The sequence below is a fragment of the Pollicipes pollicipes genome, unplaced genomic scaffold (genome assembly GCF_011947565.3).
Source record: "Pollicipes pollicipes isolate AB1234 unplaced genomic scaffold, Ppol_2.1 Scaffold_7261;HRSCAF=8764_pilon_pilon_pilon, whole genome shotgun sequence".
Lineage (NCBI taxonomy): Eukaryota > Metazoa > Arthropoda > Thecostraca > Pollicipedomorpha > Pollicipedidae > Pollicipes > Pollicipes pollicipes.
The window spans coordinates 52,353,030-52,378,965 of NW_023597054.1; the positions used below are offsets into that span (position 1 = coordinate 52,353,030).

A 25,936-nucleotide genomic window follows, 5' to 3' on the forward strand; every position below is an offset into this window, starting at 1 on the left:
CGATCAGAAAAAGCTTGGGCCATGCATTTTCGACGTTTGCCATCATCAGATAGGTAGAGAGGGGAGAGCAAAAGAGGAAAATGGAGGCAATTCACCTTCGCCGTCTTAACGCGCATCGACGAGACAAAAAGGCATGCACTTATGTTTTAACGAACACCTGCGTGATGCCAAGAAGCCGACCGCCGGCACACCATCCAGTGACCATTCTCGCCCATCAGTCACACGAACGCACCCCTCGCACACCAGCATTCTACACAAATGCGAGGGCCGGTGACAAGGCGAGTTCCGAATTTCTCCTTACAAAGACGCCAACCAAAGATGCTTGACGCCCTCTCCACTTCGCACCACCTACCGGCACTTGATTCAATCCCCATGTCACCACTAGATGGCAGGGCCGGCGTGAAAATGGGGAGTTTTGGCCCACCAGTTCGGTGCGGGCTGTAGCAAAGGAAGGACACGTGATATAATCTCATTTTCGCATTTTCCACTTGATGATGGCGGTGGCCGAAAAGTCGTGTCCCAACCATTCTTCTGATCTTCGCTCAACTACCAGCCTGCAACTCTACAATAGCCAACAGGTCGGTGGCATTGGGACTTAAGGCCATCTGATTACTCGCATTTAAAACAGAAATTTACTTAACATATATCTGTTTCCAGGGCCGCCATATCCGCAGCATTTCACGTCTGGTGGGCGAGTAACTATCACGGAGGAGGGGGAGGGGTAAACTGGTGTCATTACGGCAAACTACTAATTCTTAAAGGCTAAACCGGTCAAATAATGGGACAGCCACCACTACACCGGGACGCCCTGGCAACGAGGTTTTCTGACGCCCCCACAACCCCATTTGCAATACCCTTCTGCGCTTACCTCCCCCCCCCCCATTAGGAACAATTTCTGCTCGGGGTACCATCAAAATGGCGGCCGTCCTTTGAAAAAGCTCAAATTGTTTGAAAAATCACCAGGAGTGTATTCTGAATATTGTTATCAAATACGCTGCTCACAATCCTAGGTACGCTGATGAAATTTCATTTGTATGATCGCCCGCCTTGCGGCTATGCAATGATACAACCTTCTTTACTATCCTTGAGCTCTGCCATCTTTCGTCCCACCTCCCCGGAGCATAATTGCCATCTAACCTGCTCCTCCCCAAACGTGCAACTGCGTCCGACGCCCCGCAAAGGCCACGGAACTCACGATGCCAAAGCTGAAGCTGTCCAGCCTGACGGAGACGTCGCCGCGGAAGGCTTCGGGCGGCATGTAGGCCGAGGTGCCGAGCACCGTGGTGGTCAGCAGGGTGTTGGTCGTCCTGCTGCCGCTCACCTCGCGCGCCAGACCGAAGTCACCCACCTGAAGGCGGGCAACCGAAGCGCCGTCACGAAACAGCCGTACGGGTCTACCATTGAACACGACACTGATCTGTGGTGTGAAATTGCATTTTCCTCAAAAAGCACACTCAACGCTAGTTTTGAGAACACTGATCCTAGCTAACCTCAACTTCGTCTTGGATCCATTTTCTACCGCTAGCTTTGACCTCAGCCTGAGCTTCGTATCCTTTTATATGGTTGTATCGCCTTAGGCTTGCGTTCCGTGACATTCTGAGCAGCCAGCATCAGCATCCATTTTGGCTTCGAACAAGCCTTGAACCATGGATCCAACCTGAACTGCTGACATCGGCTTTGTCATGGTATCTTCTCACTCCAGTTGCAGCTGTACTTTGCAAAAACAGTATTGCCTCTCCCCTCGCCGATACGCACCCGCCGGCCATTCTCAGGACCAACGAACGTCTGACCCCAGCAGGAGAAATAACTACCCCAAGCATTGTGTACGTGCTAACACACAACACGAGGGTGACATTTCCAAACACATTCTCCGCCCATACTGCTAACATTCATATTGCTACCACCATGCCTCAGTCATTCCGCAAAATGCTTACGATACTTCCTGGCATCACAACGCTTCAACAGGCTCGAATAATGGTTGTAGTTCCATAAAATGACGCTGTGCACAGGGTTTAGCTCTATCTAAGGCCTCGTGACTCTGAAGTCACAAGTAAGTTTTTTACGTCGTGTTTTTTTCAAACTTTAAACCCGCTTGCTTCGGCTTCGGCGTGTGCTTACCACTTGTGCTTCGCATGGGCTTCGCGTTTGCGTGTTTGAAGCCATTAGCTTTGGATCCGGTTTCGCGTTTGGAAAAAGGAGGCCACTGGCCATGATTCCAATTTCAAAGTTCAAAGCCACCGGCTTCGGATTCGACTACGGTTCCGTGTAATCGTGCTGAATTCCAACTCGACTTCACATTCGTAATATTTGGCTTATTTCTTTTTGTATTCCTCACCATACGATCGTAGTTCTGGGCCCGTTATAGCCCCGTGATACATGGCAGATAAGTCGTTAAATCATTTTATCATGTTTCATCCGAGCGCAGTAATTCGACACATAGGTCCGGTAAGGTGGATCCATGCCTATGATGTCATATTGTTGGAATTTTCTCCCCAGTCAAAATTCACTTAAAAACTATGGTTTACTTGAATGCTAATGTAAGCACTGTGACTGGTTTTCGTGATAGTGTAACTTCACCGGTAGGCACCAATTTTTCAAACGCGATTTCGAACCAGATGCCGATTCACTGCATCCCAATTCATTTTTGCAGTAATATCTAATGTACGTCGCACTAGATATCTATGTAATTTTGGTTCAGCATCTCAGCAAGGCGGCATCCTCCCCTCACTTTGGCAAAGCTTTCGCGACGCGGGACGACAATGCTCAAGCTGCTTGTAACGTGCCTTCATGGCCGCGGAGGCAAGTCCGCTAATATATCCGACGCACGCCTACTGGTTGCTATGACTGTCCTGCGCAGACGTGTGAATGTGGTGGAAGAATTACATCAACATCACATGCTAGCATTGCTGGCTCAAATCCGTTACAAGGGATTCATTTCCTCACGCACGATATTCGAAACTCGTTTCGATTCTCGGGTTGATATGGGTAAAACTGGATGGGGGCAGACTAAGGCGTTGAAAACAATGGGTCGCAATACATTAGTGAATTGGGAGTTCTTATGTTGAATATAATCGACATTCGGTATGTCAGGAGGTACTAGCCAAACAACGCTATCAACAAGCTTTGGCTTCACTGAAAATGCTCCCACATTTCAAAGCTGTGGTAACTGCGACTGGTTATCTTGGTTACTGTGACTGGTTGCCTCAAACTTGATTTTAACCAGCGTAATCCGCTGAAGACAAGCCCAGATTTGGCAACCGCTCAGCCGGCCTCCTTGAAACCTGACCAGTGTGTGGAAAGCACACTTCAAGCACTCTTTTACCATACTCATTTCTTTATCTTTCATTTTGTCATCATGTCATCAAGTTCTTTTCAAAACAGCATGAAGCATTTTAGTGCGGCGAGGCAAAGTATAAACTAAGAAGCAGCATTTAGCAATGGATAGAGTGTCTCTAATTTGGTCAGCCGCTTCGATAATGGTGGCCTCAGATAACAGCTCAACCTTGGAAAAAGCACATTAACTATTTTTGAGGGAGCATTGGAACCAAGTCCAAGTCAGGAAGCTGCTACTTCGACCCCTCCGAAACATTTTTTCAACGTAAAGCGCGTCTAAATTGCTGACTTTCTGAGTTTCTCCGTGCCCAGCGTTTCTGAAACTGGTGACCTCTCCAACTACCATGACTTGCATAAACTACATACAAACTTTGGGGCGTTTCAGCCAAATCCAGCTCACAAGTCGTTAAAGTGATCGCCTTAAAACCTGTAACAATGGACAAACGCACATGATTTCATCAGAAGACGGCAGTTCCGACGCCAGTGACCTCAGGTTTCCACCTCGAACCACATGCATCCTCGAAAAACAGCTTCGACTTAACCACTTCAAAGCATTGTAGCCAAGTCTAAACGCGAACATCATTGAACCAATGTCCCCAAACCTTAACCAATGAAGAGGCCACCTACGGTCTCACCAGCCCTTCCAAGGCTGGTAACCGCCTGGTTCTCACGTTGGCCACCAACTTGCATGAACCACCTCGTGGCACTGCAAGAAACCACTAAATCGACCAACCCCGGAGCCTCTATCGATGGATAGGGCTCCGATTATTTTTCAGCCCTTCGGCTAATGACAACGCCAGGTCGTTATCAAGACCTTCAAGACTTCACTAACCACTCTGCGGCACCACAGTGCAGTCCAAACTCAGGGAACCGTTGAACCCATTATCTAAGACATTTTATTGATAGATATAGCGCCTATAATTTCAACGGCCACGATGAAATAGGTGATATCAGGTCACCACATCGACTTTAAAATAAGCCCAAGCCACTCTGGAGCACCACAGTCATGCTCAGATCTGGGCATGGCCGAACCCATCGCGTCCAAACCTGTTGAAATGCCCCTAAAGGCCTGTGCAGGATTTGAAGGTTTACACGGCGGCCTCGGGTTAACAGCTTCAGGACGGATTGTAAAATCACAAGAGCTCTACCCAGTGTTGAATGCTTCCAGGCAACCAGTCCAGAGGTAATGCGCGAAGTCGTTTATACAGTTATGCGGTTATGAGGATTCAGATGGTGACCTGTGGTTTCATACTGGCTAATAAAATGGCAAATACTCTCCTTTATCTAAGGTTTCCAGGTGATCAGTTCAGTAGCTTCCGAGATCAGACTTGGCCCCAGCCCTATGCAGTTTTCGTAATAAATTAAGTGACCTGGGGTCGACACTTTCAGGATAGTCGCTGAAGCCAAGCGTACTCTACATATTGATACGGATTGTGGGGTGATTCGTTCACCGATTCCTGAGTTTGAACTTGGCTGCAATGCGCAGGTAGCTGATGCGATTTTGGTAGGTCAAGATCGTGGCCTGAGGTGAGTACTTTGAGAACGGTTGATGAATTCAAAGACCCTCTGTCCACTGGTAAAGCTTTTAAAGCGACTGGCAGGAGTTTTTCTCGCTCGAACTTAGCTGCAGTTTCTGGATGCACTTTGTGCTGCTTTTTGAATCGTTAATGCAATTCACTTCAGGGCAGTGAAAAGCCGGAATCGCTCACCTTGGGTGTGAAGTCGGTGTCCAGCAGGATGTTGGCGGACTTGATGTCGCGGTGGATGAGCGGCCGCTCCCGGCTCGTGTGCAGGTGGACCACGCCGCGCGCCGTGCCCACCGCGATCGCCAGCCGACGCTCCCATGCCAGAGGCGGCGAGTCCTCCTGCCGGACACATTCGCTGAGTTTAGCGTCGGCGGGCCCCCTGCGGAACACGCTCGCTCGAGTTTAGTGTCGGCCAGTCCCCCTGCCGGACTGGTCTGCTCGAGTTTAGCGGCGGCGAGTCCCCCCACGGAACATGTCCGTTAGAGTTTAGCGTCGACGGCACCCCCTGCTGGACACGTCTGCTCGAGTTTAGCGGCGGCGAGTCCTCTAGTCCTTGTGGGGTCTGGTTAGCCGCGGCGAGTGCTCCCGCCGCACGAGGGATCAATGTGATTTGTATTGAGAGCACTTGGTAGGACTCAGAATTGAATGAAATGAAGTTACCGCTCCGGTTATTTGCTTGTTGATTCCTTTTTTCGTTACCAGGGGCATATGTGAGTCACTGGAAGCAAGCTTCATTTTAAGCCAGCTTTCGGTTCAGCAACATGGGGGATCGCTTGCAATCTTACGGGAACCCGGCCGGTGACCGCCCGCCCCCTCCCCCCCTCCTTCCATCCTCTTTATATGCGTATGCGTGGTGGGAGGTAGTTGAAGAAAATGTCTGGAGACCTCTGTTTCGTCTGTGTAAAGGAACAATCGTAAACAGATGGGGATAGGACTAATTGAATCCTTATATCATCACTGCCATAACGCTTGCCGATTTCGCGCCATGTAGTCATAGGTCGAAGCTGATCATGCACACGAAGACAGGAAAAGAAGTGATCCGAAAACGGTATTTCAGGCATTCTGATGTGATTAACCCACGATCCGCTTGCTAAGAAAGATCAGCGATTGTTCAGTTTTCAAATATTGTTTTCAAAATGCGCAGCATGCGCACCTTGTGCAAAAAGTCTGTAGACCCAGGGGTGGCCCGCCCGTTTCGCTGGCCGCCTATGGTAGTGATTTCGATGCGTACTGACGACTACGTTGGCACTTTTCCATCAATCAATTTGTGGTTTCATCTTATCACTTCGTAAGCTATAACAATGGAGCATAAAATGTTCGTATCTAGGTAACGTATAACGTGTAGCGCAGAGGCATAACATGTAGTAGTAGACGCAGCAGATTTCAGGGACGATGGACACCAAAAATCTAAAGGCTACCATGACACAAAACCTTTTGCTTTTGTATTCAGCATCAAACTATAAAAAACGATGACCATATGACCTGACTAGCCAAGCTATCAAGTACCTATAAGTTTGGGATATCAATCACGTTGAATCTGGCTGCTCTCTAGCGAACGACTGCTTTAACACGCGTCCGGGTGGCCGGCTAGATACCCTTCGCTGTATGGGTATCTAGATATATGTATAGCTATCAAGTACCTATAACTTTGGGATATCAATCACGTTGAATCTGGCTGGTCTCTAGCGAACGACTGCTTTAACACGCGTTCGGGTGGCCGGCTAGATACCCTTCGCTTCGGGTGGGGGTCAATTCGACCCCCTTGAGATCTCGGAATCTAACAGAGCTAGAGACACAAAATTCACAGGGTGTGTTGACTTGCACGTGAACTCACGTAGAACAAAGTTTGAGGATCCTAGGTCATGACCTTCGGGTCAAATAAGGTCAGACAAGCTCAAATTGCAGGTTGGTTTCCAAAGTGCCCTGAGAATCTAGGTAACTGTTTCTAAGCAAAAGGTCACATGTCCATTGAGGCCAGTGACCTTGTTTGACCTTTTTAAGGTCATGGTGACCACAGTCATACAAGACTGCTCTGAGTTTTGCACCTGAATAAGCAACAAGGATAACGCTATATGTTACGTTACACCAGTACGTTTCGAAAACAAAATGTTGAACTGGGTCATTTTGGGTCAATGACCTATTCTGAGCTATAAGAAGCCCGTTGGAAGATGCATAATGCGGTTCCTGCTATCGATAAATTCGAAATAAGCACCAGAAACTATCCCACACAGCACTCCCCAGAGCAATAAAACAGGTTGGTTTTGACCTTGATCTGACCTTTATACCAGACCTTAGGCCAACGTTATTTGCCCATTCGATATTTGCGTTGCCTAAGAAAGCATTTGAGAAATTTATGGCGTCGTCTAACACTTCGTTGTTGCATCAGATTGAACGATTCCTTACAAAATGACTTCGCTGAAACCATGGCCTGACTTTAACCTGCCATAGGTCAGCGACCTTACAAGGTACATCAAAGTTTTTGATGCCAAACGATCCGCTATTCAATTGTCTAGAGCCATACAAAGAAACTATTTTGCAAAAACCTTCAAGGGGTCAATTTGATACCCACCCGAGCGCGTGCTGACGAACGAAATGAGTAACGGCAAAAGTGAAATAGTAATTTAAGATGCAGCCTATGTTATTTACGTCATTTCCGCACCGATGTGACCATGGCTTCGCAAAATTGGTTGGACAGGATTACTAGTAAAAATAACGTAACCCAATTAAAAATACGCCGACAAACGGGGCTTTCCCTAGACTTGACCCACTTTCTTGTCCAAGCTTGGGAGGGGGGGGGGGGGCGGAGCACTCTGAAGTAAAAGTGGAACTCCTGACTCCTGAAACGTTATCATGGTGGTCCAGGCACAGCAACGCATGACTATCAAGTTGGGACCTCCATCTGCAAGCCAACTGCTCGGCGTGATGCCGTGAGGTGAATCGGCTTCAGGTGATTAGCGCAGCAGAGTAGTGAAGGGTAGTGACCGCTGGCCACCCTTTCCACTCCGTTCGTTTTTTAGTACGTCAGCTGTGTTACATAGTGTACACATAGTGCACACAAAAGTTAAGTATCACATACTTTTGCGGGCAAGCGTGTAAAACATCTACTTCCGCTGAGCACCATGGGGTAAATCACTTAAAACTTTGACAACAATAGGGCAGTTACCGCTCGCTACCTGACCCGTGCGCTGCCCAGATATTGGTACGTTGTGTGCTGCCCGAATATTGGTACCCGCGTGCTGCCCATTTTGTTTAAGGTAATGCGACGCAGGTCTTCGACCCGATCCTCCTACAAGGGAGCAGGAGGCGCCAACCATCCGGGTCCACACCCACGACACTCTCCAGGCTCCGCGTACACAATTATTCGTGCGCTGCTCAGATGTCGCTGGACTACGGAATGCATGCCCGTAGTTTAAAAAAAGAAAAACGATAAAGTGATGACAATAGCGTGGGCTAAGACCTGAGTCGAACGCTCGCACAGCACACACACACAGACATGCTGCGCCACATTGTCGTGTGACCAAGCCGATGAGGCCCCGAACTGCGACAACTCAGAAAGACTATAGAAAAATCATCCAAGGCCCACGGCTGATATCACCATGCGCAAGCTTTCCATGTCTGAATAAGAACAAATGATTGTTCTTTTAAATGATGCTCTTCGGGTTTTATAACGCGTTCCTTACACTCCAAGAAAATCATTCTGACTCCTACTCCCAGCGCTAGAACAAAACGCTATTGTTCAGTTGCCACTTGTCAAACGCTGCTGCTATGTTTCTCCCGCGTTCCACAGGATTCCAAAATGCACCCGGTGAATGCAGGAGTTTTTCTCGCATTGGCGCGCTTCCCAATGAGCATTCCTGCCGTTCAATTTACGAATTATTCTTCAGTTAATCAACGCTGCTTCTTTCTATTTATCTACGCAAATGGTTGAAACGATGCATTTCATTGTCATCCTGGCTCAGCTTTTTCACCACAAAGAATTAATGGACCAAAGATCAAAAACTACTGCTGGCCGCCGGCTGATACACTGCGCATGCGTTTTCCGTCGTTTTGCTTACAATACTTGACGGCGACGATTGGTCGATCGATCAATGACATTTCGACGCCGCGAAAAAACAAAATTATAACAATTTGGGTAAAGGACATGTTTGAAAGAGATGGTGCACAGAACGATGAATAATCGGACGGCAAGTGCATGTGATGAACAGGCAATTGAGGTGATGCAACTTTCGCTGCGATCCTGGCCGCAGCTTAAACTGTGGCCAGGATCGTGGCGAAACTTGGTGCCGAATGCGGCGATCCTAACCAAAGTTTAAGCTGTGCCCAGGATCTGGTGCATTCGGCGCCGCGTTTCCAAATGTCCACATTCCCGGCTTGCCTGAGGACTACCGGCGAAGCTGTGTCGCACAAACTTGCGTTGGTCATACGAATTGTGGCCGGCACGTTGCTGGGCGCTTTGAAGTTGAATTCACGCCTCCACTGGCTCTGACTGCCGAGATAAGGCCCAAAACATGGAGAACGCTGTCGAAAAGGGACAAATCTATCGTTTATGGCGTAACATGCTGTATGCAGCGTATCACGTAGCGCATGGCACGTAGGACGTGCAATCGCACGACACGCGGTTCGCCGTTCATTTCTCTATGAAAACGGGTCAATTTTCCGTCGCTCAGGCCGCGATTGCCGAGATATGGCCGCCGTTTCGGACAGCTGCTCGCGGGTTTTGGCGCGGGTCACCTTTTAGGGCGGCCATGCACGACCAGTGGGGCAATGGGCCCACATGGCACCGCGCCACGCGCCGTCCGTTGACCGCAACGACACCAAATTCACCAATGCACGCAGTCTCGTGCACACGCACAACGTATCAAAAGCATACATTTAAGCAGCCCTCCATTTGACCTGCGTATTGATCAGATGGCAACAGGTGACGAACGCACACACGGACGCACCCTTTTCAAATAGCAATATGCATCCAGTGTCAATCTTTGCGTGCCATTTTCCGGTCTCCACTCCCATTGATTTCAATATTACATTTGATACACTCCACAATTAAATATGCAATCACATTGGCTGTCTCCGAAAATGACGTTTCTCTTTCAGCAAACATATGCTTTCATCATCCAAAATCAACACTTTGCTTACTGTCGTCGAAAATGTTTACGTTAAGCGGAACCCGGAGCGCTTATACATGTACATCGAGGCCTGGTTTAGCTAGGCGCACCGTGCCGCTCTTAATGAGCTCACTCCGCGCATCCGCGCATCTTCTGACCCATGGTCATCATCATCACCATCATATTTATTTTCATCGGCCGTAAAACAATAACGAAGAACGTTACAAGGATTGATGCAAGGCCTACACAAGCTATATCTTGGCGCCTCTCACTATTATCCCCAATCAACAGCGGCGTCCCCCTCCCCCCGTCTCCTACACGCACACACGTAAGGCCTGCCCTAAACGAATAGTTCTAGCGGTGGCCGCTAGGCACCGGCACGATACCGCCCCGCCCAAGGTGTCCGGCACGCATCACGCATGCTTGGAGGGAGGCAGCAAATATCAACCCCGGAGCGAGACGTTAAATTTGGACGCGTCGAAAAGGGTGAAGACTTCGGGCATGCTTCTGGTCACTCTCTAGCACTTGATATCTATGGCAATGGCAATGTCTAAAATCTCTGCCCCTCACGCCTTCAGCTCTTCCGATTTTGAAACGGCAAACATGAAAAGCATGCAAATTAGTAGCTAAATAGCAAGTAGATAGAAGAGCACATAATGTATGTTCCTTCTGAAGCATGTATGTAAGCAAGGAAGACCTTGATCTCCTGGTTTCTCGGTCTTGTGAGTTGGAAGTTACATGCTGGTAACAATCGACCTTTAATTTACAATGAAATGCTGGGTAAACAACGAACTGAAGCACACATCCGTTAGCTCACCAAATTCGCTGGTCTGAAGCTTCGCTCATGGCCACTAGCGGTCACGAGCTTTCCATTCTAGCCAACACTTCATATAACCAATATCAATTTTCTCCCCATCGACAACACTCGCTTGATCACGTCGTTTCATCAGCACCTCCTGTTACATTGAAAGTTGATCATCGCCAGCATATAATTCCCAACTAGACAGCCACCGCTTCAACACAGGGTGGCTTTCTACGCCCCTTGGTGAGTTTGAGACCCATCGCTTCAGGAACGCCGAAGCGTTTGCGCCGCGCCCCGCAGTCACACTTCCGTTCATTTTCGCTCCGTTCGTCATTGCTCACAGTTGTGCCTCAGCTATCACAACAGACGCGTGAGCCGAGTTGGAAAGCGTGGTCGGCCACGGTCGGCTGCTCATCAACAGCTGTAAACTTTAGGTTTTGAACAGTCCGTCAACTTTTAATACGGGAGAAGACGCCCCAATGTCGCTGGGCACCGATCGGCCGTGAGAATCAGGCAATGGGCTGACCTTTACGGACAGGTCGACCGCGCTGCGACCTCCCATAGGTCAAAGGGCACATGGCAATTCGCGCAGCACTTGACCTCTCTGAAAGATCTGCGAGATCGATGGCTGTGTACCCTATGATCGATGAAACCCTCATCTAACGCCCTTCTTGAAGTAAGAACGGTGGCACCGTAGTGTCGTAGTGTATCTAAGAAAATGAGATGCGTACCATCACGAGTTGGAACACCGACAAAATAAAAACTAGCAGAGGCTACTTTCGCCTGTAAAAGTGACGTCTAGAGCAAGTATCTACGAAGACACATTTCGCAAAGTGCGTATACATGTACCTACGGCCGCGTGGCGTTGCTTCGACGACGAATGCTCGATTGCTCGACGACGAATGCTCGATTACCTTGCATGCCAAGCGATCCTGCAGCGACCCGTTGACCATGTAGCTGTACACCAAACAGTTGTACGCGCCATCACAGGAGAACCCCAACAGCTCCAGCAGATTAACGTGCCTGAAACTAAAGATGGTACATGGTAACGGAGTGAGAACCTCAACGTCTCTCCCAAGTGTATGTCTGCCAAGGCTCTCTAGGTGCTTCCTATGTCAGGAACCGGAAATCGCGAGGCGCAATACTAACAACGGTAGCACATTTCTCTGCCAAGTAAGGTATATATAGACACAGGCAGACCAGCATGCTTTCTTACATAATTAGGACAGATTCTCGAAAGTCCCAAACCGACCATGCCCTAGGGCATCTCTTTGGGGTCGTACGGGCCCCGTCTCACGACAAATACCCAGTTCCCAGCAGCGTGATGACACCTCTACTTCTCCTATCCGCCCATTACCTCCCAGGCCTGCTGACCTGGACATGACCTCGACCTCTGTGCGGAACTGGCGGCGCACGGCCTCGACGTCCGCCACGAGTCGCTTGACGGCCAGCCGCTCGGCCGTCTCGCAGGTGCCCAGGTAGACGGTGCCGTAGGCGCCGGCGCCCAGCCGGCAGCCGCCCGCCGCTACAGCACGGTCGTCGAACTCGTTCGTGATCTGCTGACACGGAGGTAGCGACGCAACGGCGCGGACCACGTGGAGGCACCGGCTGATGGGCTCACGCGAAGTTAAGTAAATCGGGGTGAAATCAATATTGGTGCCGTCCGGTGCACACTGGCTCGTGCTGTGCTACCAGACTGTCGGATGCGGGAGTGTCAGTTGGGTATGAGGAAAAGAAAATACAGAGGTAAGATGCGACACATCCGCCGCATGCGTAGCGGCGAGGCTTCGGCGCTTCTTTCAGCCCACGGCGTTTCATCACATGCACCGAAGCCGTGGCGACCAGGTCAACACTGAATTAGAACGTTCTGCGCAACGTGTTTTTTTTCGAATAACATATGAGCTCACACACGAATTATGACGAGAACTACTGGACGAATACTTTGGCCGCAAATGGATACGAGCAAAAAAAATTACTGGTGGGGGGGGGGGGGGGAGGCAATGTTTCTTACAATGCTGAGCAGACAGACCGCACGAGTCCAACGGAAGAATTCCACAAAATTAGACGCTAGATACGAAATAGACACTCGCTAGATAATCTGAGATAATGGGGAATTATTAGGAATGATTACATCTGCAGAGTTGGATACATGCGGCCTCGGCAAGTGCCTGTGTGCACGGCTAGATTTCAAGCTGAAATGTCAGGCTCTTTGAGATAAAGCAGAGTCAAGACCTTAATAAATGAAGAAGGCCCACCCACACTAGTCTTAAGTCCACCCACACCGAGGCGTAACACCATCCAGGCCCGGCGTGCTGACCAGCGCGGCTATACTGCTCCGTCAGCAGTGCTGTGTGGGCCCATGCTGAGCTGCCCGGCAGGCCCTTTACACCTGCAGCACGATCACGCCCCGCGAACGCACGGAATACGAGACGGTCACGTCCCCGCCGGCGCTGGAGCCAGCCTCACACCGCAGTCGCGTCACAGTCCCGACCTTCTCCAGGTAGGCGAAGCTGAAGTGTCGTATGTCCGCCGGCGGCTCCGGTCCCGGCTCCGGGCCCAGCTCCGGCTCCGGCTCCAGCTCCGGTTCCTCCGGGCTCCGCTCCAGCTCCTGGCCCGACTCCGGCTGCGGCTCCGCGGGAGCCGGCGGCTCGGGGCGCGGCCGCTGCTCCTCCAGGATTCGCTGGACGGCTGCCTCGTCGTGCGGCACGGGCGCGCCGGGCCCGGCCAGCGGCCGAGCCATGGGCGCCACTGGCGACGGCGCACCGCGACTGTTACAACCCCGGCAATCGTCCCACCAGGCGTCATACCAGCACGCGTCGCTGATAATAATCGCCAGGCTTAGGAACGGAAGGAGCCCGGCGTTACCTTGTAGGCAGTACTGCGTCCCCGAAAAACTGTCCGTCTCGCAGCAACGGAAATAAATGGAAGACAGGATCAATTGATGGGACAGTCTAGATTGGGTAAGGCAGCAGCGTTTCAGGTCAAGAGCTGCATACATGAGCAATGAAGTCTGATGTGTTGTCCCCATCTGTCGACACGCAATCACCTTTCAGGCGTTATCTGTCTGTTGACCGGTTTTGAATGCAGAATTCGAGTACTGAGATCTCAACACTTCGCCGTAATCCTTCCTGACAAATATTCCTTTAATTTTGTAATCCTTAATCTTTCCTTAGTTTCTTCGTACTTGTCCCAACCTTTCCTTAATTTCTTCGTACTTGTCCCAATCCTTCCTTAATTTCTTGTATTTTTTTTCCGAATTTGTTTATGACGAGATGTAAAGGACACACCTTTCCTTGTTTACCGACTGTTTTGTTGTCTTTTGACCTTTTTGGGGACCTGTTGAGACCCATTCAGTGGGTTTAAAAAACGGCGATATATTTAAACTAGTTTAATTCGGTTTTACCACGGTGTCGCTTTTCCAACCAAAACTCTAGCATTCCGAACGTCAGAAGATCACAAAGGTGTTGAAAACCCGAAGCGGTATTCATCACTAAGTTTTCTAATCCTTTTTTATCGCAAAATCAAAATCGGTTCAAAAATATGCTTCTTCTTTTTTCCATATGTATGTGAAAAACGAGACAGCACGTTGGGATAACACTGTTGCTGATATGCGAAAAATTTCAGGGTCGCTTGAGCCCCATTAGGGCGTTTATCTATAATTACTTCTGGTCTTAAAAGCAATTTCAGGGGCGCTTAAGCCGTATTAGGACCTTTGTCAATCATCGCTTCTGGTCTTAAAACTAGCATGTGTGCTTTCTCTCCATCTTCCTGCCAACTGGCTGCACAATGCCGTTCTCCACAGGCGGACTTTGGCGAGAAAACAACTCATCAAATGAATTTCCCGGCCACATTTCAAACTCGTCTTCAAAATAGCCAACATGTAGCATTTCTAAAAGTTTAGCTACTCGGAATAACTTACATGCGTACAAGAAGTTCTTTCCAGAACCCATTCCTGCAAAGCAAGGTTCATTTCATGTTGGCCCAGTTTGGACGAAGTGCTTCCAAATTCAAAGGTTTTTTTATTTTGCTATTTCGTGCAATTTGGAGCTTTGCAAAAGTTTTCCCTCCACGGCTACGTGAGCCTCGTCGGCACGACAGTTCAGTGCTGCTCTGTACACGAGAGGAGCGCCGACACCTACAGCGACGGCTCCACCGACTTCGCCGATGATTCGCCTCGCACTCAATTTCAGCGATTTCAATGACAAGTACTTGCATGTGTCGCTTATGCGCAGACACGTGAGGGGTCGATGTCTACCGGTACCGGCAAACCCGGTGTATTGGTCTGATCTTTCGTGCCGATTGCAAACTCTCGATAAGGCCTCATCCGCCCCGGACCGCCGTCCGCCCCTCACCCTCCAGCACGGACCGCCGTCCGCCCCTCACCCTCCGCCCCGGACCGCCGTCCGCCCCTCACCATCCAGCACGGACCGCCGTCCGCCTCTCACCCTCCAGCACGTTGACGTTGATGTAGTCGGCGGCGCGGTACAGACTCAGCTCGGTCAGCAGCATCACCAGGTCGTCGACGGTGGGACGCTCGTGTCGTCGGCCCCAGGTGCCCCACTCGTCCAGCAACACGTCCGTCTCACTGCGGCCGCTGCGCGCGCTCTCTTCGCTCACCAGCCTGCAGTGTCACGTGACTGACGAGTTACGGACGGCCTTCGTCGCTCACTGCTGTGTACTATAGCGTGATCCGGGTGTTATGTATTACCTGTTTTTGATCACTGTTCTGCTGGCCGTTCACTAGCCCGATCGCCCGTGACTGGAAGTTACAGATGGGTTCTATTCGCTGGTCATCAGGGGTGTTCCCGATGTGTGACGATGTACAAAAATGAAACAATAGTTACGTGATAGCCGCGCTTATGAAAACCAAAAGACGGAGCGTATTTACTTTCATGGCGTACCCCGGACCGTTTCACGCAACACCAAATGTAGATCACAGCACTTAGCTAACCAGCGGCTCCGTGGCCGGCTTGCGAGCCATTTGCAGCCTGGTCTAGGTGGTACGATTCCACTTCCGGCCACCCATGGCGTGGTCCAGGAAAGCATTTTAGGATCGATGCTGTTTGTACTGCTTACTAATGACCTTTCTTTTTTATTCACTGTGGACAACTCATGAGGTATGCCGACAGTGCCCACTTTATGGATGCAGACACTCTGGCCAACACCGGCGACCTTCGTGGTGCGATGGAGATAATCCTAACACCGCTGCGCATTGGCTTATGCAAAACCGACTAAAAATTAATCCTCGTAAAACTGCTCTTCCGCTCGTAAAATCTCCTCAATTTGAGGACGAGGAAAATGCTAGGGTGAATGGCAATGTTTCACCTTCTCGAGCAGATGTATCGACCTGGTTATGAGCTGATTGTACCACTCACGTAGCCTAGGTGTTTTCCTAACCATAATTACATTAACTGATGAGTTCGTCGCGACGATTTACTACATGCACTGACTCGGAAATCGAATGAACCGCGTCCTGGGGAATTTTTACGAATACATACATACATGCATAGATAAAACATTTCAATCGTTACCAAACATGCAATTGGACGCAAGCTGCGCTGCTGAGCACCAGACGTGTCCAACAGTTTGAAACAGCGATTTGGCCTAGGTTCAGTCAAATGGTTTCCGGCCTAATTACGGTGGGCAGCCCAAAACTTATGCACAAACTTATGCACAATAACCGGCTGGCCGCCCTCTCCGGTCACGCGTCCTCCTCTTACTGAACATGCTCGTTGGTGAAGAGGGCCACGTTCGAGCCGGGCCGGCGCACGCGACCCATCAGCGTCTTCCAGGCACCGCGAATCGCCAGCATCTGGCCCAGCGTGTTGCGCACGTGCGCCGGCAGTCGGCGCAGCTCAGCGTTGCCGCGCAGCGAGGTCATGCCCTGCGGCAGAGGCGACGCCGGTCAGCCCCGGCGCGGCCCACCGACGAGCGGCGGCCGCTTCTGACACCGGCCTGCCGGCGGCCGCGCAAGCCCGCTATGCTAGCAATGGCCTTTCCTGTTCCATTAAGCGCGCAACCTCGTAGCGTCCATCAATGAATTCAAAAACATCGGGCGCTGAGCGTCGACGGCCAGCACCACCGTCCTAACAGCCTCCACTGGAGTGACAACGTTCTTATCAACCCCTGACATTGACCTGGCTATCCCTCGCCCAGGACCGGCCTGGCGACCTCGCCAACCGGCGTCGCGACACATGGCCTTCACGAGCGCTCCAGCTCGTCCGGCCGCCGTTGCCGGGTCAGTTCTGGCACTGTTGCCGACGGACACGGCCGGGTTTTACGACCGGTGCCGTATCTCGCCCGATAAGACCGCTCTCCTATGAGTCGCGTTAATCTTCACCTCTCCGAGGCCGGCAACCGGATGAAAAGGACGTCTGACAGTGGGGCTTTATTGGCTCAAACAGCGCTCGCTCTGGTGCAGAGGATGTGGCCAGGTGAGCTATGGCTTGCGAGAGGCAGTTCAGGCATCGCTCCGGCCTTCGAAGCTGACGCGCTGTAAGTGCACGTGAAAGTAGGGCCAGCTGGAGCGGGCGCACAGTCGGACGCGCACGGACATTGCCAAGTTCGCAACAACACACAAAACCGACTCACTATACAGCGCGGTAAAAACGTGCGGCATAAAACCACAAACAGACTGCTTCTGAACAAAGCCCCTGCCGTGCGTTGATGTCGCGCTAGGCGGGGTTGGTGATGTTAAACCTGCCATCATTACCCGTCACAAGCATGAGCCCGCCGTCAATCGGGACCAATCCTTATCACGCACAGCCACTGGCTGCAAGCGCCACCTGGCCAGCCATCGACCGCTTCCAAGCAGCGCTCCGCAGCATCACCCAGCCGACGGCTCCTAGCGCATCTCAGCCCTCCCTAACGTGTCACACTCGCTCATCTGAACTTAGCTACGAAGATCGCGCAGTGATTACAGCCCACGGTATCGTAACACTTGGCACCAGTCCCTGCGTCTGTTGCTCATCTGGACATCGTCGTAACCATCATCAGAATCACAGGATTCACATCACTGGGCGACGCCCGGGCCTTACAGCGTACTGGCCCAGGTCGCTGGGTCATCGTCACTTGCAAACGTTACAATCAACAAAGTGGAGTGAGCAGCTTAAAATAGACGAGTGGTGTGAGCGCGGATAAACAATGTAACAAAAGACTACGCAACACCATTTCCGAAATCACAACACCAAGTTGTTCAAAAAATGGCCAGCGCGTGAAGCTTCCTGAGAAGTGAAGCAGCGGCACGCGAATCGGCCTGTGGAGTAAAGTAACTACACGTGAATCAGCCCGTGAGGAGGAGCCACTGCACGTGAAGCGGCCTGTGAAGTGAAGCAACTGCACGTGAATCAGCCTGTGAAGTGAAGCAGCTGCACGTGAAGCGTCCGGCAACACCACACAACGCATTCGTCCTTCCCATCTGTCCGCAAAATGTGCAGCCGAGATATGTTACGTGTACTAACAGTCCGGGGGAACAACAAAATCCGTTAGTCAGCGGACAGCGCTTATCCGTGCCCTGCGACCCCAACAAGACACCCGCCACGGAGAGGTGCTGCCCACCCGGAGAGAGCGCGGGTGACAGGTGGATCACCTCAGACGTCAGGGCACAGTATTCAGCCCTCCCCTGCCCACTGGGTCAGCACCCGGTCCAGGAGCGCTCCTCCAGCGCCCCACGCTCTGACCAGGAGCCTCCAGCACCTGCCTCCAGCTAGTGAGGGCGACACCTCACCCGGTCCCATAGCCCGCTTCCCGCTCCACCCCCGCCGGCTCACTCGATCTTGGAGGGACAGACCCAGCCGCCGGCCAGGCGCTCCAGCTCCTCGGCCACGGCCAGCGTCAGGTGGTCGCGGCCGCGTGCCGCCACCACCTGTGCGCCGACCGGCACGCCCCACGAGCCCAACCCCAGCGGCACCTGGCTCACGGGCAGCTCCAGCACGTTGAAGATCGACGTGTAGGCGAAATTGAAGCCCTTGAAGAGAGGCTGCAGGTGGTAAGGCGCCGGCGTCGGGTGCGACGGGTAGAGCAGCACACCATCGTCGCCCAGCGTCGCCTCAAACTCGGCCTTGAGTGCCTCGCACATGCGCAGGAAGTCGCGGCTGCTCTCCGTGTCGGCGGGCAGGCGGCGCTCGGTCAGCGCCAGCAATAGCGCCGGCAGCGTGTGGTCCGACAGCATCAGACACCACTTGAACAGCTCCCAGCCGGGCCGGACGGCGCCGCAGCGCTCGCGCAGCTCCGCCGCGAACGACGGCGCCTCCGTCACGCTGCCCATCTTGTGCGCCCAGATCTCCAGCTGGTGGAAGAGCGCGCGCAGTCGGAGCGGACGCACGCGCACGCCGTGCGCGCCCTCCAACAGGCGGGCGGCGCGCTGCAGCCCGCCGCGCACGTCCGCGTGCACCGGCGACGAGAGGGGGAAGCCGCCGTCATCCTCCATGATGAAGAAGCGCAGCTGAGAGGGCGAAGCGCGCCGGTCGAGCGCCAGCAGATGCAGGTTGGGCGCGGCCAGCACGCGGTAGAGGGGAAGCAAGTCGCCGGCGTGTCGGCACATGGGGCCTGTCACCAGGAACGTGTCGAGCTCGCCGGTGGCCAGCGGCAGCTGGCCGGCGTTGCACACCACACCGGCCGTCGGCTTGTGGCCGAAGATGCCGTTGAAGAAGCAGGGCATGCGGATGGAGCCGCCGATGTCGGAGCCGAGGCCGAACGGGCTGCCGGCGGCGGCCAGCAGCGCCGCCTCGCCGCCGCTGCTGCCACCCGTGATGCGCGTCGTCACGTACGGATTGCAGGAGCGGCCGTAGATCTTGTTGGACGTCTCCCACCACATGCACAGCTCGGGCACATTGGTGTGCGCCAGCGGGATGGCGCCGGCCTTGCGCAGCTGGCGCACGACCGCCGCGTCCTCGTCGGCCACGCAGTGGCGGCGCGCCCAGAGGCCGGCCGTGTGCTTCAGGCCGCGGATGGCGATCGAGTCCTTGGCGGTGAACGGTACGCCCAGGAAGGGCGTGTCTCGCTCCAGTTCGGCCTCCGAGCGCTCGCCGCTCGCCACCAGCTTGTCGACGCCGCGCGCCTCGGCCAGCGCCTCCTCGAACCGGTCCTCGGTGACGCAGTTGAGAATCGGGTTCACCTCGCGGATGCGCTCCATGAACGAGCGCACCACCTCCTCGCTCTTGAGCTTGCCCTTGCGGATCATACGCGCCAGACTGACGCCGCTCTCCAGCAGCACCATGTTGCGGATGGGCGGCAGCGGCTCAGTACGATTGTTGTACGCCAGGCCGAAGACCAGGTCGGAGAACAGGCCCAGCAGCCGATAGACCACCTTGAGCAGGCGCCCTATCCATATCTGGCCGGTCGAGTAGCGCACCATCGCCGGGCCCGACTTGTCTGCCCCCGATCCGAGCGACATCGCGGGCGGCGTGCGGGCGGACGGCACGGCCGCGCAGGCACACTTACTGGGCGGAGCAGCGGTCCGAGGCAGGCAGAGCCGGAGTCCAGAGGCCAGAGTCCAGAGTCCAGCGGACGTCAGAGGCGGCGCTCAGCGACTGGAACAGAGGACAGGCGTGACCTGATCCGGGCAGAATTGTTGTTTGGAGACGGCAGGGACGGAGTTAGAAAAAAGGGATCGCCTGAAGTCAGAAAGAGCAGCATCTGAAAGCAAACAGGTGGGGCCACGGCACATTCCATATGCACACAGGAAAACGGATAGCAAGATTATGTCGGCATCGGCCCCCCATGAACGATTTGATGGACCCGTGGACTGTGCTGGGACGCAAGAGAGCAACACACCGCCAGTGGGTCAGTGACACTCCACAACACACGACACACTCACACTGGGTCGACTCGAGTGCTCGGTGCCACGCCGGTGCTCATCCGCCACGCACGTGCATGTCCCGTCCCACACCGCCCACCACCGAACTGAAGCACGGCCTGCTGGGCGCGACCAACCGCCGTATCGGTGACGGGTGGCGACCCGCGCCGATACGGCACGGCAGGACAGCTGACTGTCAGGGCCACCCGACACTGGGCCGCCGGCGGGCGGACCCGGCAGACGCCCAGTCGCGTTACCAGACGGCGGGCGCCCTAGGCGGCAACGGGCCGAACAGAGCACGGCGCTGGGATCACGAGCAGTTACTGGCAATAACTCACGTGGTGATAGTTTTCACGTCATGTCGGATTTCACCATTATATGTTGTCTCTTTTTCCCTACCTAGAGAATGTTTATCAATTTGTCTATACCATTACACAAGGAATCAGGGGAATACACAGGATTTAATCATGGGGTGGGGACACAACTCAAATGTTTTCACTGAAAACTGAGCTTAGAGCACTGCGTGAGCGTGCAATTCCTTATGTGGTGTATAAAAGCACCACATATAAAAGCACCATGTCCTTGATCCTCACGATATGAAATGTCTGCATGGAATTTTGAAGTGTCAACACCAACTCATGTACATGTTAACACAAGTCACATATTTGGTAACAGAGGTGGGGACATGTGTTCCCTGTTGCTATGATATGTACATGTTCCTGTGAGTAATCAAGACCATAATAAAAAAGCTCACCCCTCTTGGATTAGAATGGTGAAATTCTGAACAATGGTGTGCAACACTGTAATTACTTGAGCAGTGTTACAGAGCTGCTTGGTCCTGTGGCATGCAGTGACGTGGGACTAAGAACAGCTGTGGCAGCAGCTACTCCCAGCAACAAATAACATGTTGCAATGGCCCAGTGTAAACCCATCTCAAAGTTTTCACTTGGCTACAGCTGCTGTACTGTGGATCACCAACAGAGCTTATGTGGTACAAACATCCATGGCTTCTAAAAAACCCTGACTCCCATGTCCCATGCACCATACATCTTCCAAGCACAAAATGTTCCTTACATGACAAGTTAGAACACCATCTCTTTAAAGAGATGAGGATGAATAAAGCCCAACTACACCATTGACAGAAAAACCAGTAGTTAAAAAAGGTAGTTAACACAACTTACATAAACAGACCCCATGCATTGTTTATCAGCTAGGTTCAAACTAGATTGGGACTTGGCCTTTGCATGAACTGCACCTTAATGAACTTTCACACCAAGATAGACATGATTCACAGATATTGGTAAGTCAGACCTGTTATCAAGTTTAACTGAAGATAAAAAAGGTATAATTGATATGATAGCAATATGATTACAGAAAATGTATGCACTTATTTGCTTTGTTCAGCACAAAGAACACAGCTCACATGACAGCAAACTTTTGATTCTTTCATGACTATCTTTTCTCACAAGTCATCTTTTTAAGCCCTACTTCATTTAATTACATTAACCTCAGTACATATACTGCAAAAGTGTATATTATGCCCAGAACATGTCCAGTGTAGCTGTAATACTGAAACACAAATGTCAGGACAATTATGCCATAAATCTGGAAACTCTGGGTTTCTTCTGTGCATTGTCACCACCAATTTGAGTGCAAAAAAACATGTTTTACAGGATCACAATCCTGCAGACATAATTTCTGCCAAAAACATTACAAAACCACTTTTCAAAGGACATAAATTCAAACAAATATAGTTGTTCCTGAGTTAAGTGCGCACAAGTACAAGGCTCCGCAACTTGATAATATGAAGGCATCCTTGGAGTGGAAGAATTTTTGGCAGGCTGGTTCAGTACCACCCCAACATAAGACAAGCACCTAGTTCCATTATGGCAGCATTTTGATCCCAAGGACCTCAACTGAACAACAAGTTAGAAATAACAGTTACTGAGGTGTAAGCAAAACTTTATTCAGGACCTACATGACTAGTAATTAAACAGTCATTTCAGGGAATCCACAACAATAAACAATCAAGGCAAGTTGCATGGGCTGGCATAGTACTACACATCTGCTCTGGTGCCAGCAACTATACATCTTTTGTCTACAGATACCTCTGAAAAGCTCACGAGACCGATCTGTTTTAGAAACTTTCAGACATCTGCTTAATCCTTTACCTGTTCAGCTATCGGTCCCCAGCCTTTGGGCCTGTATCGCCCCGGTGGTCAATATGGGCCAATCACTCAACGATTCATTCAACCTAACGGCTAACAGCGAAGCATACCGGTAAATAAAGATATTCACATAACTACACTTCTATGCGGTATTGAATGTAGCTCTGCTCCCAAGCATTAATATCTACAACTACGCGAAGCTATTAAACTTACCACACCCCCAACGCCCTGGCCCTTTCATCCGCCAAAATGAACAGAATTGACAAAAAAACAGCCAACCACTTTATGTTGGTCTGACTCTAGTCACAATACTGTGACTCTATTGGTGATGCGAAACTGTCAACAGCCCTCGAACGGCTGTAGCACCATTTTCGTAACAGACGCGCCAGAAATAATCTGGTTTGCGTACGCATGCGGCGTGAACTGTGTTGACTAGGAATTTTAGGGCCCGTGGGTTAGAGCGTCGAGTCGGGTTGCGTTGGTGGATTTACAGCTATAAGCAGGTTCCTGCAACGGGGCGTGTGTGTAGGTACCTAAATCAACATAGTCATGTGCAATTGGAGGCACGAAAACTGCGTGCTTTTATGGTTTGGGGCTTGGGTTTATCCGATAATGCAATCTGGAGCTGTGGTCCAGACTTCAGACTTTCAGTGTGTAAGGAGCTTTGTCTGTTGAGCTGTGGTTCTGCCTCCCCTTATTTTCTTTTTAAGAGTTGGGAAACAAGGATTTTAGCCATTGCCAAAGCTGCATTACTCCTTAGAATTTTGCTATAATGTCATGCAACTTGTCAGAATGTGCATTGTGCCCCATAAGTCATGAAATATTATTTTTTTGTATCATGTTGCATTTCTCATTTATTATGTACATCTGTTTTTCACATGTGCATATGGAGTGCATGTTATAGGCTGCATATTGCTCCAACGCCTGAAGTGTGGCATGAATAGGTTTCACATGTCTTGTGTTCTTTCTATATGAGGCTGAAGATCATTTGTTAAAACTATGGGAATGGTTGCAACATTTAGCCTGACAGCTGGCAGTTGCTTTATGCTTATTTAGTGGTAGTCACTTGCTTGTTTTGTATCCCACCCATGTGGTGGGACAGCATTGCACCAATCTCATTTACTCTTGGGTATACTCAAGAAAGCCTGTATTGATGCTACATGTTTTCTAATTGAGATGATTCTGGTGATGACAGGTTAGGAGAACAACTGCATGCCTCAATAGGACAATTGTGTGCACATTCAGCCTACCATATATGGAGCATTTGACTTGCTTTACCCACAGAGCTTTTCAAATAAGAAGTCTGTTGTTCCTAATACTTAAAGGAACAAGTTAAATTTTTAGTTCCAAAGTGAAATCATTGATGGTTTCTACCACTACATTTTGGACAATCCTGACTCGTACCCATGTATCTTCCAAAGTTATCATTTTGCATGGACTCATCATTTTTGTGGTTGCAATATTTGGTTAATTTCAGAGCTTGCACTGGTTCTGCATGTGCATGTGTGTCATTGGGGCTTTGTGACATACTCAGTTGTTGAGGCTATATGGCTTAGCTGCCTCTCACCCCGGCAGGAAGGGTGGGCACTGCTGGGAATTGAACCCCTGTACCTCTGGTTTCCCGGACATGCAGTGGTTAATGCAGACACATTAACACTACACTACCAGCACCCCTGCATTGGTACTGCCAGAGATCAAGTACAAATATTTTAAACTTTATCAATTGGCAGTAATTTTTACCATGTGCAGTGCTCCCAAGATAAACTTATAGCATTTGCCATTGGGACTTTCCCATTTGCTATGCTGTTTTTCAAAGCATCTCATGATCATCTGCTTCATCATTTTTCAGGTTGGCATTTTTGTGAAGAACAAACATGCTAGTTCTAGTGCTTGGAGATTTACACATCCCTCACCGCTCCAATGGGCTACCAGCAAAGTTCAAGAAACTCCTGGTGCCTGGACGCATCCAGCACATACTCTGCACAGGTAACTTGTGCACTAAGGAGACCCTGGACTATCTGAAGACACTATCCACGGACGTCCACATCGTGCGGGGCGACTTCGACGACAACATCACCTACCCGGAGCAGAAGGTGGTGAACGTCGGCCAGTTTCGTATCGGACTGTGTCACGGCCACCAGGTGGTGCCCTGGGGCGACACGGAGGCGCTGGCGCAGGTACAGCGCCAGCTGGACGTCGACATTCTGATCTCGGGCCACACGCACAAGTTCGAGGCGTTCGAGCACGAGAACAAGTTCTACATCAATCCAGGCTCGGCAACAGGGGCCTGGCAGCCACTGGACAGCAGCGTGGAGCCCTGCTTCGTGCGATGGACATTCAGTCTGGCACTGTGGTCACCTACGTGTACCAGATGGTTGGGGACGAGGTGAAGGTGGAGCGGATCGAGTACAGCAAAAACTGATATGGTGCAGTTGGCGCCTGTACTGAACGATGGGGGTACTGGTATCATTAGTCCTCCCCAGGCAAAAATGGGCAGTGGTTGTTGCATCACGTATGAAGGTTTGGTTTGTTGGTGATGTACGTTTCGGTACAAGCATTAAAAGTCGGGATATTTTGTCAATAACACAGGCGGGTACTTGTGAAAACAGTAAGTAATTTGTCAGGTGTCATAAGAGCATGGAACAGTTTGTAGCATATGCTGGCTACTTAAGTTAAATTTTGAAAGAAAATTATCAAACTAAGCATGGCAAGGACAGATAATGTTTGGATTAGCGGGGCCCAAACATCCATTTAACGGGCTGTTGTTGCTTTTTCTAGGCTCGTTGCCTTGTGCATAAATGCGTGTTCGTTGATCCGGTGTGAGGTGGGTGACTCGATACGCCATTGTTCAGTTGCCGATATGAAGAGTATCGAAGCAGCTTATTCGAATGTCTCCCTATAGTGTGCAAGTGTCAATTAAATGAATTCTTTGTTTGAACACATATATGTGCTATAGCGCATGAGTGCATTCAGCGTACATATATTATGCCACAACCTTCTTTTGAACACCTTGTAGAAGGTATTCGTGGATATATTATAAATACAAACAAGAAAATGGCGGGTATTATAATTGCTCCTGCCCCGCCCCCTTGGTGGAAGCCAGCGACGTCGCCGATCCGTGACGCAGTCTTTTCCGGAGGCGGTGCCAACCGTCGACGGGGAGAGCGATCGGCGGAAAGCATCTCCCAAGTTTAGAGCCGTCCGAT

At 51.1% G+C, this 25,936-nt stretch overlaps 3 protein-coding genes across 4 annotated transcripts in view; 1 reads left to right on the plus strand and 2 right to left on the minus strand.

Moving 5' to 3' along the window:
* Nucleotides 1–17,322, minus strand: part of LOC119111597 (interleukin-1 receptor-associated kinase 4) — a 20,617-nt gene extending 3,295 nt beyond the window's left edge. The window contains exons 1-8 of the mRNA XM_037235405.1: nt 17,257–17,322; nt 16,487–16,650; nt 15,195–15,387; nt 13,258–13,383; nt 12,141–12,322; nt 11,681–11,795; nt 5,043–5,198; nt 1,196–1,348 (exon numbers count right to left, since the gene is read on the minus strand). Of these exons, the coding sequence (XP_037091300.1) occupies nt 1,196–1,348; nt 5,043–5,198; nt 11,681–11,795; nt 12,141–12,322; nt 13,258–13,383; nt 15,195–15,387; nt 16,487–16,650; nt 17,257–17,322 (1,155 nt within the window). The remainder of the gene's footprint in view (nt 1–1,195; nt 1,349–5,042; nt 5,199–11,680; nt 11,796–12,140; nt 12,323–13,257; nt 13,384–15,194; nt 15,388–16,486; nt 16,651–17,256) is intronic.
* On the minus strand, nt 17,142–23,033 carry LOC119112118 (fatty-acid amide hydrolase 2). Of its 2 annotated transcripts, none has more exons than XM_037236148.1 (2): nt 22,944–23,033; nt 17,142–20,296 (listed from the first exon to the last, which is right to left on the minus strand). In XM_037236148.1, the coding sequence occupies exon 2, from the start codon at nt 20,158–20,160 to the stop codon at nt 18,532–18,534; it is 1,629 nt and encodes a 542-aa protein (XP_037092043.1). In that variant the 5' UTR covers nt 20,161–20,296; nt 22,944–23,033; the 3' UTR covers nt 17,142–18,531. The 2 variants fall into 2 exon arrangements, with proteins under 2 accessions (XP_037092043.1, XP_037092042.1); XM_037236147.1 differs by lacking the exon at nt 22,944–23,033 and adding an exon at nt 22,734–22,919.
* A 304-nt stretch (nt 23,034–23,337) lies between these two features.
* On the plus strand, nt 23,338–25,152 carry LOC119112119 (vacuolar protein sorting-associated protein 29-like). Its single transcript, XM_037236149.1, is given in 3 exon segments — nt 23,338–23,384; nt 24,580–25,055; nt 25,058–25,152. Coding segments are annotated over 2 exon segments (546 nt in total). The 5' UTR covers nt 23,338–23,384; nt 24,580–24,604.
* The last annotated feature ends 784 nt before the right edge of the window (nt 25,153–25,936 follow it).

Bases quoted from the DNA above. Each gene is read 5' to 3' on its own strand.
- LOC119112118 (XM_037236148.1), bottom strand. From the start codon at position 20,160: ATGTCGCTCGGATCGGGGGCAGACAAGTCGGGCCCGGCGATGGTGCGC.